The sequence below is a fragment of the Somniosus microcephalus genome, chromosome 16 (genome assembly GCF_052327205.1).
Source record: "Somniosus microcephalus isolate GS21.2 chromosome 16, FLI_Smic_1.0, whole genome shotgun sequence".
NCBI classification, from domain to species: Eukaryota; Metazoa; Chordata; class Chondrichthyes; order Squaliformes; family Somniosidae; genus Somniosus; species Somniosus microcephalus.
The window spans coordinates 45,495,435-45,509,248 of record NC_141002.1 but is presented as its reverse complement, the minus strand read 5'-3'; the positions used below and the strand labels follow the sequence as shown (position 1 = coordinate 45,509,248).

The following is a 13,814-nucleotide window of genomic DNA, read 5'->3' as shown; positions in this document are numbered from 1 at the left end:
CTGGCTCTTCAAATTCCGCGCCAGCTTGGCATGCAAGAGAAAGGACGGCCTCTAAGTACAGTGTGGTGCCCTGTTGTTGTGTGCACTGCCTCCCATGGCTGGAATTTTTTGAGGAAGTAACTGGTAAAATAGATGGGGGAGAGCCAGTGGATGTGGTGTACCTTGACTTCCAGAAAGCCTTCGATAAGGTTCCACACAAAAGATTATCATGCAAAATTAAGGCTCATGGGATTGGGGGCAAAGTATTAACGTGGATAGAGAACTGGCTGGCGGATAGAAAACAGAGAGTTGGAATAAACGGCTCTTTTTCGGAGTGGCAGGCAGTGACCAGCGGGGTGCCGCAAGGATCTGTCCTGGGACCCCAGCTGTTCACAATATATGTAAATGATCTGGATCAGGGAATTGGATGCAATATTTCCAAATTCGCTGACGACACTAAACTAGGAGGAGGGGTGGGCTCTGATGAGGATGTCAGGAGGCTACAGTGCGATTTGGACAGGTTGGGGGAATGGGCGGATACGTGGCAGATGCACTATAATGTGGATAAATGCGAGGTTATCCACTTTGGGGGTAAAAACAGGAGGGTGGATTATTATCTAAATGGCAATAGATTGGGAGATGGGGAAGTGCAGAGGGACCTGGGTGTTCTTGTGCACCAGTCACTGAAGGAGAGCATGCAGGTGCAACAGGCGATTAAGAAGGCAAATGGTATGTTGGCCTTCATATCAAGGGGGTTCGAGTATAGGAATAGGGATACCTTACTACAGCTGTACAAGGTGCTGGTGAGACCGCATCTGGAGTATTGTGTACAGTTTTGGTCGCCCCATCTGCGGAAGGATGTTCTTGCCATGGAAAGAGTGCAGCGGCGATTCACCAGGCTGATACCTGGAATGGCGGGAATGACCTACGAGGAGAGATTGAATAGTTTGGGCTTGTACTCACTGGAGTTTAGAAGATTGAGAGGGGATCTCATCGAAACATATAAAATTATGGCAGGCCTGGACAGGCTGAATTCAGAGAGAATGTTTCCAATGGCAGGGGAGCACAGAACCAGGGGCCACAGTCTAAAAATAGCGGGCAAATCATTTAAAACAGAGATGAGGAAGAATTTCTTCACTCAAAGAGTGGTGAGCCTGTGGAATTCCCTGCCACAGAGGGCTGTGAAGGCTAATTCAATAAATATTTTCAAGAGAGAATTGGATATATTTCTGAAGGCTAAGGGGATTAAGGGTTACGGAGAAAAGGCGGGGACGGGGTACTGAACTGGTAAGATCAGCTATGATCTCAGACGAAGATCAGCCATGATCTCATTGAATGGCGGAGCAGGCTCGAAGGGCCGAATGGCCTACTCCTGTTCCTATCTCTATGTTTCTATGTAATAGCTTGGCCAGTGTGGTGCCCTGTTGTTGTGTGCACTGCCTCCCATGGTCGAATAGCTTGGCCAGTGTGGTGCCCTGTTGTTGTGTGCACTGCCTCCCATGGTCGAATAGCTTGGCCAGTGTGGTGCCCTGTTGTTGTGTGCACTGCCTCCCATGGTCGAATAGCTTGGCCAGTGTGTTAAGTGCAGAGAGTGCTATTGATGATCATGCCAGTGCCATAGCTGCGGGAGGAGGGCTGGCCATTAGGCCTTTGAGGTCCCTTTGCCCATAATGTGAGGTGCACATGCAAGGATGAGGAGGACACTGGAAAGGGTACTCACCCTGACCAACCGACTGAGGTCGTTGTACTTCTTGCGGCATTGGTCACCAGTCCTGGGGACATCGCTGTTGGCTGACACCCTCTGGGCGATTTCCCTCCAGGCTCTCCTGTACTGCCTCCTGGGAGCCTTCTTGCCACTGTCCGGGCACAAGATCTCTCTGTTCTTTTCCAACCCCCTAAGCAGCACCCTCAAAGCATGCTCTGAGAAGCGCTGCGCTCGTTCACGGGCCTTCTGCATGGCTTCAGGCGCTATTTGGGTCCACCAGCAGTGTTCAGGCCTAGCTGCAGGGCTCCACTATCCAGGGCGTGGCTGCAGACAAAGTCGACCCTTCCCCCTTTAAGAGCTGGCCGGCGTCAGGGTGTCTGCTGCCAATCAAAACATGACCGCACCTGCGCTGCGCCCGGCTCGGCGTTATCAGTCCGCACCGCTGGCTTAGCGCCTAAAGATAGGAGTGCAACGCCAGTTTCAGTGCTCGCCCAAACTCCTTGGCCAAAGCTACTGAATTTCGGCGAAGTGGCCTCCACTTTCCGGCGGGCGCTAACTTTAGCGCCCGCCCGACTTTACCGCCCCAAAAGTGGCTATACTGAATTTCTAGGCCATTGTGTCTTTTAACAATGTTGCTACTCCTCCTCCTTTCCCAATTTCCTGCCCTTTCTAAAGATCTTGTACCCTGGAATATTTAGCTCCCAATCATGTCCAACATCTCAATCACATGACATCACTGCAGGAGTTCCTCGGGGCAGTGTCCTAGGCCCAACCATCTTCAGCTGTTTCATCAATGACCTTCCCTCCATCATAAGGTCAGAAGTGGGGATGTTCGCTGATGATTGCACACTGTTCAGCACCATTCGAGACTCGTCAGATACTGACGCAGTCCGTGTCCATATGCAGCAAGACCTGGACAACATTCAGACTTGGGCTGACAAGTGGCAAATAACATTCGCACCACACAAGTGCCAGGCAATGACCATCTCCAACAAGCGAGACTCTAACCATCTCACCTTGACATTCAATGGCATTACCATCGCTGAATCCCCCACTATCAACATCCTGGGGGTTACCATTGATCAGAAACTGAACTGGACCAGCCATACAAATACTGTGGCTACAAGAGCAGGCCAGAGGCTGGGAATTCTGCAGTGAGTGTCTCACCTCCTGACTCCCCAAAGCCTTTCCACCATCTACAAGGCACAAGTCAGGAGTGTGATGGAATACTCTCCACTTGCCTGGATGAGTGCAGCTCCAACAACACTCAAGAAGCGCGACACCATTCAGGATAAAGCAGCCCGCTTGATTGGCACTCCATCCACCACCTTCAACATTCACTCCCTCCACCACCGGCGCACTGTGGCTGCAGTGTGTACCATCTACAAGATGCACTGCAGCAACTCGCCAAAGCTCCTTCAACAGCACCTCCCAAACCCGCGACCTCTACCACTTAGAAGGACAAGGGCAGCAGATGCATGGGAACATCACCACCTACAAGTTCCCCTCCAAGCCACAAACCATCCTGACTTGGACCTGTATCGCCGTTCCTTCACTGTCGCTGGGCCAAAATCCTGGAACTCCCTTCCTAACAGCATTGTGGGTGTACCTACACCATATGGACTGCAGCGGTTCAAGAAGGCGGCTCACCACCATCTTCTCAAGGGCAATTAGGGATGGGCACTAAATGCAGGCCTAGCCAGCGACGCCCACATCCCATCAATGAATTTAAAAAAAGGCCATGCTCTCAGTAATAGCTACTACATACTGAAAGGGGTTGCATTATCCTCAATCTTTATGGTTGCCTTTACTCCTTTTAGAGTTCCAAGTCCTTGTTGGAACACCTCTTCCGCGTCAGATAGAATTTGTGACAGACGTCCAGGTGTGACGTCATCATCTTTTTTGTCAGTCACAGTTAGTGCCAGAATGGAATGCCAATCCAATTGTAGTCTTCGGATCCATTCACGTCCCAATAATGGTGGTCCTCCATCTCGTAGTATATACATGTATAGTTTCTGTGTTTTCTTTCCGTTATATTCAACTGGCACCCTTATTTTTCCTCTGGGGTAGACCTTTTGCCCCGTGTATGTCTTCAATACAATGGACGTGTCCTTTAAGGGTATGTGTGAGAATAGCCGCTCATAGTCTCGTCGATTCATGACAGTTAGGGCTGATCCTGTGTCCAATTCCATCTTCACTGGGGACCCTGCTATCATGAGGGTGACCCAAATGGTTCGGTGATCTTCTTTTGCGATCACGTTGTGTAACTTTAAACAACTTAGTCACCTGCTCCCGGAGTCCTTATCACTCTCCTGATCTTCTGAACTACTATCTGTCAGTTTCTTTACTTTCCTGTACTGTTCCTTAGTAGTTCTTGTCGTGTTGGTCTTCTTTCCCGACCTGCAGACTCTTGCTATATGTCCCATTTTCCCGCATTGCCTGCATATTTTGTCTTTAAACCAGCAGTCCTTCTGCTCATGGGTTGTTCTGCCGCAGCGATAGCACTTTTCGGCTCCATACGCCACATTTCGTTAGCGCTGTATTCTTGTGGTTTCTGTTGTATTTCTGCAGCTCCCCGTGCTGCTGCTTCATAGGATACTGCCACGCTGAAAGCCTGTTCTAGCGTCAGGTCCTTTTTTGAAAGTAGTCGTTTCTGGGTTCCTTCACTCTGGAGCCCGCAGACAAACTTATCCTGTAAGGTGTCTGCCAGTCCTGCTCCGAACTGGCAGTGCTTCGATAACTTGCGTAGTTCCGTAAGATAGTCAGCATTGCTCTCATCTTTGTGCTGGTTTCTTTTATGGAACTTGAATCTTTCTGCTATCAGCAGTGGTGTAGGGCTTAGATGTTCCTGTAAGATAAGAACAATCTCCTCAAAACTTTTCTCCATTGGTTTAGCTGGGGTAATTAAATTCTGCAATAGGCCGTACGTACTCGCACCCATCAGATTTAATAATACCGACGCCCTCTTTCCATCAGCCACCTCATTTGCCTTGCAGTACACTTCAATTCTTTCCACATACGTGGTCCAGTCTTCTACCTCGTTGTCGAAAGCAGTGATACTGCCACTTTTCGGCATCTTGGGCGATTTAAAATGGCGCCTCCCGCGCTTTTGCTTCTTCCCCAATGGAATAAAATGGCGCCTCCCGCGCTTTTGCTTCTTCCCCTTACTGCCACTCTGCTCCTAGCGTTCTACGGGGTAATGGCGGCGACCCGCAGCTTCGGCGCGTCTCGCTTTCCTTCCCCCCATTTAGTTTCTCTCCGCTGTCCTGTTCTCGAGCACCTACCGCGCCCTGTGCGCTCCATCCTCTCTCTCTTGTTTTCTTTTCCCGGCGACGCTGCGCGGCCCGATTTGTAGAGCCGCTCGATCAAGCTTGAGCCTGCCGCAGTCCAGAAGGGTCAGCGCGCTACCTGCTACCAGCACGATTCGCTGGAACCACAGTCTCTCCCGCAATTCTGCAAACACCGATGGATTCTTTGGGCGGTTGCCCTCGGTCGACGCCCGTTGCTCAGACTACGACCTTCCAGGACCTTCCTTTCAGGCGAGATCCCCGTGAGATGATGCCACACTGCAGGTGAGTTCGAACTTACTCGTCGCCACTGTAAAGTCCGCGCCTCAATAATACACGGACTTCGGGAGAACAGTTTAACAGGTACTTTACTGAACAAGAGGCAGCTTGAAACTGAAACTACAGAAGCCTGCTAGGGCCTTTTATACAGGGGTGGTCAGTGTTGGTACTGCAGTCTAAGACCAGTTATTCCCTTAAAGGTACATACACAACAATTCCTCCCCTTTTAGATAAACAGTACATAACATTCATTTAACAACTAAATAATAACTAATTACAATTACAATTTTCTCCGTAATATATACATCAACTGAATAGTCATTTATAAGTTCAGTCTTTGAGGAGGCTTCCTGATCCGGACTGGATAGCGCCTTTCTTGAGTATCCTGTTCTGGCGGTGGAGTCAATTCTGGCTCATTGTCATTGGTTGGTTCGTCAGCTTCCAATACCCCTGCTTCTGAGGTAGACGCAATCTGTACTTCGGGCTCATTACCAGGTGCACATGCTTGTGGTACAGGTTTGGCTTGTTCCTGTGACTCTAGAATCTGGTCAGCATGGCGTCTCACGATGCTCTCTCCAACGTCCACTGTGTACATTAGTGGTCCCTGCTGTGTGCATATCGTGCCTGGCTGCCATTTTTCTGTTCGGTAGTCGCGGGCCAAGACTGGTTGCCCTATCTTGAAGCTCCTGGTTGGCTTCTCATTTATGTGCTGGAACTGCTTATCCTCAACATCTCGTCTTACGTTTGGTTTGAGCAAATCCAAGCGACATCTCAGTCTCCGGTTGAAAAACAGTACGGCTGGAGTTTGGTTGGTTACTGCATGTGTCGCATTCCGGTAAGCAAACAGGAAGTTATCCACCTTGTGTTGCAGTGGTATGTCGTCATTATACATTGCCTTTATGGCCTTTTTAAAGGTCTGAACAAACCTCTCAGCCAATCCATTTGTGGCTGGATGATATGGGGCAGATGTGTAATGTTTCACCCCATTATTCTTCAGGAACCTCCGGAAATCCTCAGACACAAACTGTGGGCCATTGTCGGAACAGATCTGTTCTGGCAACCCATTCCTGGCGAAGATGGTCCTTTGGACTGCAGTAGTTTTCTCCGCGGTGGTGGAGGACATTTTAATGACCTCTGGCCATTTCGAATGGGCGTCCACAGCGATTAGAAACATTGAGTCCATAAATGGACCAGTGAAATCAATGTGTACCCGTTGCCATGGAGATGAGGGCCACTCCCATGGATGTAGCGGGGCCTGTGGTGGAGCGTTTTGGACCTTCTGGCATCCTGTGCATCTCTTGGTCATATCCTCGATTTCTTTATCGATTCCCGGCCACCACACAAACGCCCTGGCTAGGCTCTTCATTTTTACCCCTCCCAGATGACCCTCGTGAAGCTCATTGAGTACTCTATCTCTCAACTTGGGTGGAATTACCACTCGGGATCCACACATCAAGGTTCCCCGGCACACTGACAGCTGTTCCCTCCTTGGCGAGAATGCTGGCAACAGTGAGTCGCCATATGCTGGCCACCCCTTCACCATCAAATCATAGACCCGAGAGAGTGTCGGGTCATTTCGGGTTTCCTTCTCAATACTTGCGTTTGTAACAGGCAAACATTCGACTATGGTCGCATGGAATATCTCCACCGGGTCCACTGCAGGTGCTTCTTCCGCCATAGGCAACGGTAGGCGCGACAGCCCATCAGCGTTTCCATGATGTGCCCCTAGAAAAAGGGACCATCTTTGCAGCCGTTGCGCCGTCATCACCGGAATGCCCTTCTTTGGGTTAAAAATTGAGACCAGGGGTTGATGATCAGTCAGTAGGGTGAATTTCTGCCCGTGCAGATAGTGATTGAACTTCTTCACCCCCCCACCAGGCTGAGGGCCTCCCTGTCAATCTGGGCGTAGTTACGCTCGGCTGAGGTTAGCGAGCGCGATGCAAAGGCTATTGGCCTCTCTGAACCGTCACGGAATTTGTGTGACAGCACCGCTCCAATGCCGTAAGGTGACGCATCACATGCCAACCGAATCGGCAGTGTTGGGTTGTAGTGGGCCAATACTTCTTTTGAAGTGATTTGGCATTTACATTCCTGAAAGGCACGCTTACACTCATCACTCCATTTCCATGTTACACCAGTTTGAAGGAGGGCGTTCAGTGGGTGCAGAATTGTAGATAAATTCGGCAAGAACTTATGGTAGTAGTTCACCAACCCGAGGAACGACCTCAGTTGCGACACATTTTCTGGTGCTGGAGCCTTGACTACAGCCTCAATCTTGTCCGGCGACTTATGCAACCCTTCCTCATCAATCATGTGGCCACAATACGTGATTTGTCTCCTGAAGAACTCGCATTTGGGACGGTTGGCTTGTAGCCCATATTCCTGCAATCTCGTGAGCACCTGTTCCAGGTTGGCAAGGTGTTCATTGTCATTTTTGCCCGTAACCAGGATGTCGTCCAAATAACACTGGGTCCCCGGGATCCCTTGCAGGACTTGTTCCATTGCGGACTTTACACATACCCTTTAAGCTCAATTTGTGCTTCTAACGCGCTTGTTTTATTTTTTATGCTACATGTATTCACGTACCTAACTCTTATTTGGGTCCCCACTCTGCCCATTTGCTTGGATGGTTATTACAAATAACATAAATTTGATTATAGGGGGGGATTTACTGCCCTCCCACGAGTGGTGAGCTGCAGCAGGGTGCCCATTTGGTGCCCAAAGCTCGCCAGTGGCATTTAAATGAGGCCGAACCTGAATATGGTTTGGGCCCCTTGATGTTGGCGTTGGGGACAGCTGCTCCAGAAACTTTGTGCTCGTTTCTGGCAGACCATGTATCCCCTCACTCTATCTCTAACAAGCAGGAGCTTAATTAATACATTTAAACTAGTCCAAAGGGGTGTCTACAGGACATGAACTCAATTTTGTGCCCTGTATGCCCCTGTGCACTACTTCCTCTTTCCACCCACAAACCACATGCAGTAGCAGAAGTTAGATGGCATTTTCAAACAGCCACCATTTAAAGGGATCAGGTGCTGATACCAGATACTGTTTGAAAGTGCTTTGTCCTTTCAGCAAGGGACTTTCTGATTATTGCACACTTTCCGTGTGTGACGGCAGTTTGCAGGAGGATATTATTGCAGCTTTGTAGTAAGTACCTAGCCCTTTGGTCGATGAAGGTTATTTTCAGATCTTTCTGGAGTCAGGGACATCAGCAATATTAGTCATTGTGCAGTCCATGTAAGTACCAAATAGATGACTGATGCCTTATGTGCGAAAGCAAACACCTTCATTACTGTCCCCATGAACATTTGGAAACAGCAGTATAGTGCTCTGGTGTTTGCAGAGATTACAGTATTCCCCCATGTCTGGGTGTCATACACTGCACGCTTTTCTGTACCCTCATGAACCACAAGAGATTCCAGGCACCATAAGGCCGCTTTGCTTAGAGCACTACCTCCACACTGAGGCAATGCTGTTTAAAACCACACAAGCCACGCACAGAGGCAAGTTTTATACATACTGCATTAAAGCCACTCCTTGTGAAATATTTACTGTGATAGGTTTCAGGAATGCGTAAAGCTGGCTCTGTGTTGCACTCTGGAAGTAATTTAAACTTGATATCAATCGTTCTTTTTTCACGTGTAGCTCAGAACTGCTATGGTGAACGGTGAGACCGGGACAATATCCATGAATGTTAAAGTACCAGTTGATGAAGGGGTAAGAGATACATTTATATTTATCATGTTGTATTGTTTGTGTTATACTCAATCCGATATCCTTCTCACCTTTTGAAAACTACAATTAGCGTCCTTCCACTGACCAAATAAGGTTTAATGGGTGCTTTACTTTTGTGGTAAACCACCGTTATCGTTTTCATTGTTGTTCACTGTTGTTCACTACTGTTATCATTATTACACATTGTTACCTCTTGCTACTCACTGTGTACCAATGCATGCCTCAGCTGGCTCCACCCATGGCTCCGCCTACATGACCTGGTATAAAGGTGGCTGCTCGGCAACCCACTTCCTTCCTGGAACCAGTCATCCACGAGAGGCATGCTCTGTTCTTTAGTTAATAAAAACCTTTTCATTACCATCCTAATTCATCGCTTTTTATGGATTAATTGATAAGCGTATCAATTTTATTAACTAAATTAAAATGTCAGGACCTGAACAGCAGCAACAGCAACAACAGCAGGCGTTGCTGCGAGCCCTTAGACCAGCATGCCTGGACCTCGACCCTCAAGCGGCGGGTTCAGCTACCAATTTCGAACACTGGCTGAGCTGTTCTGAATCCTTCCTAGAAGCCTCCGCCGTGATATCGGAGGAGAACAAATCAAAAGTTCTGACCGCCCAGGTGAGCCCTCAAGTATATACACTCATCCGGGATGCTACTACGTACACGGCAGCACTCGACCTGCTAAAAGGGCAATACACGCGCCCAGTGAATACGATTTACGCCAGACACCTCCTGGGATCCCGCAGGCAGCAACCGGGGGAATCGGTAGAGGCATTTTTACGGGCGTTACAGACACTCTGCAGGGACTGCGACTGTAAGGCGGTATCGGCTGCGGCGCACGCGGAGGGACTTATCTGTGATGCCTTTGTTAAGGGCCTCCAGTCCGACTACTCCCGGCAGAGACTGCTCGAAAGCAAGGAGCTCGACCTGAAGACGGCCGTAGCCCTCGCACTCTCATTAGATGCGGCCCACCGAAACCTCGAAGCATACTCACGTAACGGTGCCGCGCCATGGTCATCGCGACCTTGGGACATGGGACCGCTGCCCCCGGTACCAACTACTGCAGCGATGTCCCGAAATCAACTGGGACCGCCGCCCCCGGTACCAACTACTGCAGCGATGTCCCGTAACCAGGCCCAAAAATGCTATTTCTGTGGCCAGTTAAAACACCCTAGAGCGCGCTGCCCGGCGAAGACCGCTACCTGCTCTGGCTGCGGAAAGAAAGGCCATTACGCCAATGCCTGCAGAGGGAAACCCGCGAACGCCAGCAGCGCCACGTGTGAACCGTGGGGGCAGCCATCTTATCCGCCATTTTGTTCACCTCCGGCCGCGTGGGGATCGGAATCATGGCCGCCGCCATTTTGCCCGCCGCACTCAACCGCCATTTTGTCTCCGGACTCGACCACCGTCTCGTCTGACGACCACATCGGCTCACTCAGCCATACACTGGCCTCCGTTACGCTGGATCAAGCTCTCCCTCATCATCTGTCCAGGTCCATGATGGACATTACGGTAAACGGCCGCGCCACTACTTGCCTGTTTGACAGCGGGAGCACGGAGAGTTTTATTCACCCCGACACGGTGCGTAGCCACTCCCTCACGGTCCTGCCAATGCACCACCGGATTTCTATGGCGTCCAAGTCCCATTCAACGGACGTCGGCGGTTACTGTGTGGTGACCCTTTCGGTTAGGGGCACGGAATATAAACATTTTAAACTTCTTGTCCTGCCCCGTCTTTGCGCTGCCGTTCTGCTAGGGTTGGATTTTCAGTGCCACCTTAAAAGTGTCACATTGGCATACGGTGGACCCCTCCCCCCACTCACAGTCTGCAACCAACATCTTTTAAATCGCCTGCCGCGCACCATTTGCAGTCTTTCCACACTCAAAGTCTCCCCCCCTCCCTTGTTCGCTAACCTCACCCGCGACTGTAAACCCATCGCTACCAAGAGCAGGCGGTACAGCGCCGGGGACAGAGCTTTTATTAGCTCTGAGGTGGAGCGGCTCCTGAAGGAGGGCATTATCGAAGGGAGCACCAGCCCCTGGCGAGCCCAGGTTGTAGTCGTTAAGACCGGCAATAAAAACCGCCTGGTCAATGACTACAGCCAAACCATAAACCGGTACACTCAGCTGGACGCGTACCCCCTTCCCCGCATATCTGATATGGTCAATCAGATTGCGCAATACAGGGTATTCTCTACCATTGACCTTAAGTCAGCATACCACCAACTCCCTATCCGCCCTGAGGACCGCCAGTATACTGCCTTCGAGGCAAACGGCCGCCTCTACCACTTCCTTAGCGTTCCCTTCGGCGTCACCAACGGGGTTTCGGTCTTCCAAAGGGAGATGGACCGGATGGTTGACCAGAACGCGCTGCAGGCCACCTTTCCCTATCTGGATAACGTCACCATCTGCGGCCACGACCAGCAGGACCATGACGTTAATCTAGAGAAATTCCTCCGTACGGCCCAGCGGCTGAATTTAACATACAATAAGGAGAAATGTATGTTTTGCACCACGCGCCTTGCCATTCTCGGCTGCGTAGTGGAGAACGGAGTCATCGGCCCCGACCCCGACAGAATGCGCCCCCTTAAGGAGCTCCCCCTCCCCCACTGCCAAAAAGCACTGAAGAGATGCCTGGGGTTTTTCTCTTACTATGCTCAGTGGGTACCCAACTATGCGGACAAAGCCAGACCCCTCATCAAGTCCACCTCCTTCCCCCTGCCATCTGAGGCGTGTGCAGCCTTCACTCTTATTAAGAGTGTTATTGCGAAGGCCACAATGCACGCAGTGGATGAGTCCATCCCTTTCCAAGTGGAGAGCGATGCATCCGACTTCGCCCTAGCTGCAACCCTTAACCAGGCGGGGAGACCCGTGGCCTTTTTCTCAAGGACCCTCCAGGGCCCCGAGATTCGACACTCCTCTGTCGAAAAGGAGGCCCAGGCTATTGTGGAAGCGGTGCGACACTGGAGGCATTACCTGGCCGGAAAATGATTTACCCTTCTCACTGACCAGCGTTCAGTTGCTTTTATGTTCAATAATAAGCAGAGGGGCAAAATCAAGAACGACAAGATCTTGAGGTGGAGAATTGAACTCTCCACCTACAAGTACGATATCTTGTACCGGCCCGGGAAACTCAATGAGCCCCCAGATGCTCTATCACGAGGTACATGCGCCAACGCGCAAGTTGATAGACTGCAGACCCTCCACAATGACCTCTGCCACCCCGGGGTCACCAGATTCTGCCATTTCATTAAGGCCCGCAACCTGCCCTACTCCATCGAGGAGGTCAGGACTATGACCAGGAACTGCCAAATCTGTGCCGAATGCAAACCGCATTTTTATAGGCCAGACAGAGCAGGCCTGATCAAGGCCACTCGCCCCTTCGAGCGCTTGAGCATCGACTTTAAGGGGCCTCTCCCTTCCTCTGACCGCAACGTGTACTTCCTCAACATAGTTGATGAGTACTCCCGTTTCCCTTTTGCCATCCCTTGCCCAGACATGACCAGTACCACGGTCATCAAATGTCTGAATGACCTCTTCGCCTTGTTCGGGTTCCCTAGCTATATACATAGCGACCGGGGCTCATCTTTCATGAGCGACGAACTTCGTCAGTACCTGCTCGCGAGAGGTATTGCTACGAGCAGGACCACCAGCTACAACCCCCGGGGGAACGGCCAGGTGGAAAGAGAGAACGCGACGGTTTGGAAGGCCGTCCTCTTAGCCTTAAAATCTAAGGGCCTTCCGACCTCTCGCTGGCAGGAGGTCCTCCCTGCGGCGCTCCACTCCATCCAGTCACTGCTTTGTACTGCCACTAATGCCACCCCTCATGAGCAAATGTTCGTTTTCCCCAGGAAGTCCACATCGGGAACCTCGCTACCGACATGGCTGACTTCCCCTGGGCCCGTCCTACTGCGGAGGCACGTGAGGACCCATAAAATGGACCCCCTGGTCGAGAGGGTGAACCTCCTACACGCCAACCCCCAGTATGCCTACGTGGCATACCCAGACGGGCGGGAGGACACGGTCTCCATACGAGACCTCGCACCCTCGGGCGCCCCTGAATCACCACCGTTATTCTCCACCACTACTCCCAACCCAACCCCTGTAGACGGCATGCCGGAGCCCCAGGACCCTTCGTTGACCACTCAGACACCAGATTCGACGTTGGATACTGCACCACCGCCGCCGCTGCTACGACGATCAGGACGGCATACAAGGCCTCCTGATAGACTTACCTACACGAACTTTTAGTACACTTCACCCCGCCGGACTCAATTTTAAACAAGGGGTGAATGTGGTAAACCACTGTTATCGTTTTCATTGTTGTTCACTGTTGTTCACTACTGTTATCGTTATTACACATTGTTACCTCTTGCTACTCACTGTGTACCAATGCATGCCTCAGCTGGCTCCACCCATGGCTCCGCCTACATGACCTGGTATAAAGGTGGCTGCTCAGCAACCCACTTCCTTCCTGGAACCAGTCATCCACGAGAGGCATGCTCTGTTCTTTAGTTAATAAAAACCTTTTCATTACCATCCTAATTCATCGCTTTTTATGGATTAATTGATAAGCGTATCAACTTTATTCATTCCTGTCAAACTACCCTGTCAATCCACAATTCCATACAAGGATATTTCAGATCTTAGACAAGTTGAGGGTCAATTACTTCTCTCCCAACCTGTGGGAAAGTGCAAGTCTTTTTGCCCACCACAGCACAGTTGAGATCAAGAGATCATCTTATGAGGAAATTGAGGTACAATCCTATGATCAACTGCTCAGTGGTATCATGCACTGAAGACCCAGGCCTAGATATTCAATC

The 13,814-nt window shown here is 50.6% G+C and overlaps 1 protein-coding gene across 14 annotated transcripts in view; it reads left to right on the top strand.

Moving 5' to 3' along the window:
* LOC147106116 (voltage-dependent calcium channel subunit alpha-2/delta-4-like) overlaps nucleotides 1-13,814 on the top strand; it is an 888,222-nt gene that overhangs the window by 333,886 nt on the left and 540,522 nt on the right. For all 14 annotated transcript variants that reach the window (XR_015081361.1, XR_015081362.1, XR_015081363.1 and 11 more), the window contains one exon: nucleotides 8,899-8,970. Coding sequence is in view for 11 of the 14 variants with exons in the window: in XM_086008903.1 (XP_085865029.1) it covers nucleotides 8,899-8,970 (72 nt within the window). In the remaining 3 variants the exon portion in view is untranslated. The remainder of the gene's footprint in view (nucleotides 1-8,898; nucleotides 8,971-13,814) is intronic.